General features: G+C 37.4%; 1 protein-coding gene across 1 annotated transcript; it reads left to right on the forward strand.

Annotated features, from left to right (window-relative positions):
* Positions 1–1351: 1351 nt before the first annotated feature.
* On the forward strand, positions 1352–5326 carry LOC122038159 (peptidyl-prolyl cis-trans isomerase FKBP16-1, chloroplastic). The gene is made up of 8 exons (XM_042597784.1): positions 1352–1557; positions 1894–2055; positions 2167–2210; positions 2317–2410; positions 2829–2889; positions 3220–3265; positions 3776–3846; positions 3950–5326. The coding sequence occupies exons 1-8, from the start codon at positions 1478–1480 to the stop codon at positions 4025–4027; spliced, it is 636 nt and encodes a 211-aa protein (XP_042453718.1). The 5' UTR covers positions 1352–1477; the 3' UTR covers positions 4028–5326.
* Positions 5327–7066: the final 1740 nt, after the last annotated feature.

A 7066-nucleotide genomic window follows, 5' to 3' on the forward strand; every position in this document is an offset into this window, starting at 1 on the left:
AGACTTGAAGGGAAGGCAAGTGATCCGGTAGTAAGAGTGGGCCCCCCCCTTTTCTTGCAAAGTCAACGCCAAGTGGAAGTCACCGGAACAGCCGCCCGCCCAGAGGAGAGTGTGGTCCGACCGGACGGACGGCGGCCGGCCGATGGAATCGAGTACCCGGAGGGGTCCGGCCGGCTAGCACTTATAGTTGGGAGGCACCCTGTCAAATCGGGGTTCCGACGCTCAGTTAAAAAGGTCATGGACCGAGCTGACCTTTTGACCGACCACAGTCATAAAGCACCCCTGTTTGTTAGTCTCCACAAAGCACAAGTAAACCACTGCGGATGTCCGGTCGGATGTTTAGGTATCTGTCCGCTCGGACTACAAGTTTGGAGCAAAGGAAAAGGCCAGAGGATTTCTTTCTTTGACAACCTGTAGGTTTCACGTGTGTGCCATGCTCCAAATCTTGTGACAGGGGATTCTGCTGTCCCATCGAGGGCATGCTTTGACTGTAGCGATATGGGTCAGGTAAACTTTCTGACAGCCGCGTACCTAGGAAAGGACAGGTAAGCTTTCTGACAGCCGCATACCTAGGATAGGACAGAGGACACTTATGCACCTTGGTACGCGTGCCCAAACCTTTCACAGCTCTATATAAAGAACCTCAGGTTTCACCGACAGAGGATTCTGGGTACGTACTCTGAGACTTTGGGAGCCACCTTGTTCATCGTAATTTACCTGACTTGAGCGTCGGAGGGTCGTCGCCGAGAACCCCCTTCCCGGCCCGACTTCTGTGCAGGTTAGCCGGAGCATCGCGCCACCAGTCGGAGATCTACATCAGCGAGCCAGGGAGCGCCACGTGCCCAGCGTCTGTTGATTTCTGGTTCGAACAGGATCAATTAATAAAACTCTTTTCAATATGTCAAATAAATAATAAAATAAAATAAAATAAAATAATAAATAAATTTAAATTATCAATCTTAATAATCAATCAAACAATTAAAAGTTTCAAACATCAAACAAGCTTCAATTGAGAGCTTAATAACATCTAAACGAACCAAGCTCAAACCAAGCTTGAATTGAGAACTTGATAACATCTACATGAACCAAGCTCAAGTCAAGCATGAATTGAGAGTTTGATAACATCTAAATGAACCAAACTCAAGTCAAATTTCAAACAAGCTCAAACTCATAAAAAATAAACCAAGTCAAACTTGAACACTCATTTCAAAGTTTGGTTTATTTTAAGTTCGGCTCGATTCGGCTCAATTATCTTATCAAACAAACTTGAACACCCCAATACTCGGCTCAGCTTGTTTACAATCCTAATTCCTCTAATTAGGGCAAATAATCTGATCCGTAAATTACTGGTCCCAGGAAGGGAAGGGCAGACATATTCTCTGTCGATGGCGTGGGCCGCGTGGCTTCGAGGCTTCCTGCCAGCCCTCCGTGGATCCAGAAGAGAAGAGGGAATAGAAGGGGAAGAAGCAGATCAAAAATGCAAGCTTGCGCTCTTTGCACCTCCATGTTCAGGACGTCGATGGTTACGATGAAGATTTCCGCCCCTCACGCTCTAAGGTACCACTCGCTGCTGCTTGATGGTTGATCCTTATTCGTTTGTTTATCTTGCTTTGTTTTAAAGCTTTCTCATCATTTGTTCCCCACTGTTCTTGAAGAATGAACTTTATATTGCGGTAAAATGAAATCCTTGGACTGACTATAAAACATTAGGGTTGCATTGGCAAATTCTTGGTAGGTCAATCCTAATTCAGCCGTGCAGGAAATATCCCTTCTTCATTGATTTCGGTCTTCTTGTGCAATGCTAAATGTGATTTTGCTATTTAGAGAATTTTAGATAAACATATATTTTTATACAATGAAAAATAAAAGAATGCAATCCCTAAGTCAATCCAGTTTGTGCAGACGGGATGCAAGAACAATTCGGATGAGGTCTCTTGTGTCTCAGTTTACACGTGGAGTATCAAGAAGGGAAGTTGTCGGTGTTGCTGCTTTGATTTTCTCTAACCCTGCTCTTTCATTGCCGCTGCAAGAGGCAAAGGACTCTGAGAACATCCGGTAATTGTAGGTAATAATTGAAACGGTTCTTTAAATTGGGATTCCTAACTACTTTTTCTACTTGTATTTCTTGGTTTTCTCTTAGTATGTATCCATGTTATATTCTATAAGAATCTCTAGGTACCGGAAGCTAGAGAGTGGTGTGAAAATCCAAGGTAACATATATGCACAACATATGATTCTATTTATTAGCATCAAATTGATTTTCTTGTCCTAGTTAACATGCCAATTAGTTTTAAACTTGATTTGTTTTATTTTTAGATATCATTGAAGGGGAAGGTCCAGAAGCACATGAAGGAGATCTTGTTGAATTTAATTATGTTTGCCGAAGATCGAACGGGTACTTTGTGCACAGGTAATAGTAACCAATTTATTTTTTCCCCAAATTCAGGTTATGCATCCATGTATAGCAGTAAATTGGGCTAGGTTTAAATATCAGTGACTATCTAATATTTTTGTGGTAATATTATGCAGTAGCTATCGTATGCCTTGGACAAAAACATTAAATTCACAACCGGCAAGCACTTCAAGATATTGAGTTACATTTTTTGAGCTTAAGATCATGTTATACTTTTTTTGAGATTAAGATCCTGGGCACTATATCACAAGAATTTGGAATTAGGAATTATGCTTTCTTTTCCTCCTTTACATGCCTCATTGTGCTACCTATTTTTGATCTTTGCTTCTAGAATATTGCATTTATAGTTTTATTTCAGTTTCACTTTTCATGACTTATACATGTGTTTTCTCCCCTTTCTGAATTTAAACTACAGCACAGTTGACCAATTCAGTGGGGAGAGCAGTCCTGTGGTGCTTCCCCTCGATGGTAAACAGGTTAGCTAGTATCATATCAACTACTCTTTGAAATAAGATTAACATTTGTTTAGCTAATAGTTACTTTATTCCCAATTAGCATTAGTAATAGTTACATATGGTCAGGGACATATATGTTAACAAATTCACTAAATGGGGTTCTCTTAGAAAAATATCATATCATTCATAAGTTTTAACAATAGACCCAATGTGGCCCTACCCTTCTTTGGGATCCCACATTGGCATGAGCTTCGTGCACCGGGCACTCGGTTATCTTTTTTATTCATAAGTTTTAACATATTTACTAATTTTTTATTGGAAAATTCCTGATGTCTCTCTACACTTTTACAGATTATAGAGGGCCTTAAAGATGTTATAGTTGGCATGAAAGCTGGAGGTATGCTGTTCATATTTAAAGCATAACAATTATGTCAACTAGATTTTAATGTATAGCTTCAATTGAGTGCTACCCTGATGCTGAAACTTTGTTGAGTGAGAACATCATCCAAGTATAGCTGCTTGGGTTATTTACATAGACAAGATGACGATCATGTTGAACTATGAGCTAGATAGTTGCAAGCAGTGCCTTGCATATATTATCCTTTCTCTTCATGCAGATGTAACTGTTCCCTCTGTGATGTTAATATATCCTCTGCTCGTAAATTACTGAGGAGCAATGCCTATGTCTCTTTAGGTAATAGATTATAAGATTGTTTTGTTTTGTCTCCTTGGCTTTACTCCTTGTTTGTATAGTGCCTCTCAGAGTTTCAAGTTTGTCAAAATGTCATCTACAACTGAAACTTTAGTTACTTACCCTGAGATTTGTTAAATCTTTTTCTTTTAATTAATATGGGCACTCTAGTTATCTCCTTATGCAATTTCCTAATGGATTCATGATTTTATCTAGGGAAACGTAGAGCTTTGATTCCCCCAAATGTTGGTTATATAAATGAAAACCTAAAACCAATACCTGATGAGGTATGCTTTTTTCCTTGCTCTTTGCACTTGTTGAAGTGTTAAATAAATCTTTTCAGATGTCAACCAATCAACAATAATCATAGCGTACATTATTTCATTGAAGTTTGGTCCCCGGAGAAGTCTCTTGTCTCATGCAAGCGAGCCATTGGTTTTTGAGGTTCAGCTCTTGAAGGTGCTGTGAGAACCAAACTATTATTCAGACAACAGGTTGTGACCAGGGAATTGCATAAGGTAATCTCAGAGAACCTGTAAGCTTAACTAAATTGGTGTTTGTAGGTATTAACATTACAGTTCCTTTGACTGATTTATATTTTGTTTAATTCCACTGTAATTTTCTGTAATGATTAATATCTCCTCCTGAAAGGTGTTTTTTAAATTGTCAATGAAATTGTTGACTCTTATCTTGTTGCATACACTAAGTAAATGAACTAGAATAACGATGATAATGTTAAAAATTTATATTATACATTCTGAAGTTGTGAATCACAAAGGTTTTCTAACACAATGGAGGTAAAAGAATAATCTTTTGATCAAATTCATTAATTAGGTGGAAACCAAATTATAATTAACATATCTTAAAATAATGGATAATATGTCTAAATTGCTTTGATCTGGGCATGACTTAGAGCTCCATCATTAGTTTGATGATTCAGAAAGGATGAATGAAATATCTCAGGAGGCTAAATGAAATGGTGTCTGAGAGGTGCCATCACTGTTTTACTAACCTAACCCACCTTAGGTGAGTACTTTGTAGTAAATGTTTGCAAGTACTCCTCTGATGCCAATACGAGCTACTTCAACAGTGAAATCTTTTGGTTTGGTTTTGCTTCAACGCTATGGAAACTATTATTCCTCAAAACCAATGAGGGAGATGTTTAGAGGAATAAAATGGTTCTCTTAGACTTTTGGCCTCTTTCGTCCAGACTTTCTTAGTTCATCCTTTCTGTAAAACGACTTGGCTTCTGCCTTTTTCTCTTTTCTCTAATTCTTCTTCCCACTTTGGCAATGGCCTTGAGTCCCTCTGCCACCGCATGTCAATTAGCTTCAACTTATGATAGTCCAGCAAATTAGCTCGTGTAGTATGGATTAAGTGATTTTAATCTGAAAATTAAAATTCATTCAACACTCAACAATAGGAACTCCCTCAGGATGTAGGAGCGAGCAGTATGTGGAGAAGAAAAGAAAAGCTCAGACCTATGATTGAATCTCTATGTTAATCATATTTATGTATTTCATGACTCTCAAAATGGACCTCATGTAATATTTATTTTCCTTTTTGTTCCAAAAATACTCATTGAAAACTAACTATTACATGTTTGGAGAATACAACATTAGCATTTTAAAGATTGGTCTCTGAGTATGTATAAGTTGTGTCCCAGATTTATTCGATAAGTGAATCAGGAGGAAGATCGTTTGCCTCTAGAATTAGCTGGACAAACACCGAACACTCGGGTTATAAAAAAAAAATTACTGAGACTTCCTCTCTTTGGCAGCATTTCAAGCTTCCAATTAAATGCGTCCATATTTGATGTTGATTACTGGCAAAGGTCAAAATTAAGATAGGATTGGATAGAAAACATAGTAAGAATGAATGAGACTTAATTTTTTCTTGAGTTATTTACTAGAGGAGATGGAAAATTATTATTCAGTGTTCTTTTTTTAGTTATTTTATTTATTTGGGAGGAACACTAGAAGGGTGGGAAGTTAAATATGCTAAAATGACATAAATTCCTTTGGGATGTTGCAATAACAACCTTTTATATTCTTCCCACATTTTAAAGGAATTGAAATTAAGATAAAATTTGACAATTTCCCATTGACTTTTTGTTGAGTGTTTCCATCCAAATAAACTACGAAACAAAAAAAATGATATGCTACTTTACATCCAACTGTTTTATCCGTCTTATTTCCTTCACAGCTAGTTTACTTGAGGATACTGAGATAATTTCAATTGAGACTTCCTCTTGGTACTCGTGTAATCAATCTTTGGCAGCATTTCAAGCTTCCAATGCATAGAAAATAAGATGAGAATGGATAGAAAACATACAAAGAATGGATGAGACTTGAATGTTTCTTGAGTTATTTATTGGAGGAGATGGAAAATTTTATTCAGTATTTTTTTTAGTTATTTTGTTTATTTGGGAGGAAAACTAGAAAGGCGGGAAGAAAATATGCTAAAATGACATAAATGTCTTTGGGATGTTGCAATTTCAAATATGTAACTGTAGATTTGATATTCTTTGGGGTAACAAAAATTGAGAATGAGCAATGTAAATGTTGATATGGTATGTTTTAAGTGGTTTACAAGAAGTGTGTGATGTAAGTTTATTTTAGTGAGGGATAGATTAGCCGTTTGTCTCCTTGACAACTTTTACTTCTGCCTGCATTTGAAAGGAATCAAAATTAAGATAAAATTTGGTAATTTTCCATTGACTTTTTTGTTAGTGTTTTCATCCAAATAAACTATGAAAAAAAAATCATATGCTACTTTACATCCAGTTGTTTTATCTGCCTTATTTCCTTCACGACTAGTTTACTTGAGAATACTAAGATAATTTCAATTGAGACTTCCTCTTTGTACTTATGTAATCAATCTTTGGCAGCATTTCAAGCTTCCAATGCAGTCCATATTTGATGTCAACAGCTTTGTTTGCTGGTAAAGGTAGAATATAAGATGGGAATGGATAGAAAACATACGAAGAATGGATGAGACTTAAATGTGTTGGTGCAATATCCCTGGGTCAAGGTTGAACTGGTTGACTAAGCTTGAGTTGGCTCAAGCTTGAGTCTCTATGTTTGAGTTTCGATGTTTGACAATACAGATAATATGTGGAGATTACAGGTGTAATCATACGATTGGGGAGATTGCTGGAACAATTCCCCTCTGGTTAGGGTTTGACCGGTTTGAGTTTGAAGAAGAGTCAAGTATAACAAGATTGACCGGATACTTGACTGGGAAGTCTTAGTGAGTGAAACTAGGCAGAAAGAAAAATCCTGGTGAGTAAAGTCAGGTGAAAGACCTAGTGAGTGAAGCTAGGCAGTTGGAAAATCCTAATGAGTGAAATTAGGTGAAAGTCCTGGTGAGTGAAGCTAGACAGGTGAAAGTCCCGGTGAGTGAAACCAGGTGAAAATCATAGTGGTTGAAGCTAGGTGAAAGTTCTGGTGAGTGAAGCTAGGCAGATGGGAAGTCCTAGTGAGTGAAGCTAGGCAGATTGAAAGA

The sequence above is a fragment of the Zingiber officinale genome, chromosome 1A (assembly GCF_018446385.1).
Source record: "Zingiber officinale cultivar Zhangliang chromosome 1A, Zo_v1.1, whole genome shotgun sequence".
Classification (NCBI taxonomy): Eukaryota; Viridiplantae; Streptophyta; class Magnoliopsida; order Zingiberales; family Zingiberaceae; genus Zingiber; species Zingiber officinale.

Excerpts from the sequence above, each read along its gene's own strand:
- LOC122038159 (XM_042597784.1), top strand. The coding sequence starts at position 1,478 with ATGCAAGCTTGCGCTCTTTGCACCTCCATGTTCAGGACGTCGATGGTT. Across the intron at positions 3,266-3,775 it reads AGTTGGCATGAAAGCTGGAG|GGAAACGTAGAGCTTTGATT; the intron begins GTATGCTGTTCA and ends GATTTTATCTAG. Across the intron at positions 3,847-3,949 it reads TAAAACCAATACCTGATGAG|TTTGGTCCCCGGAGAAGTCT; the intron begins GTATGCTTTTTT and ends ATTTCATTGAAG.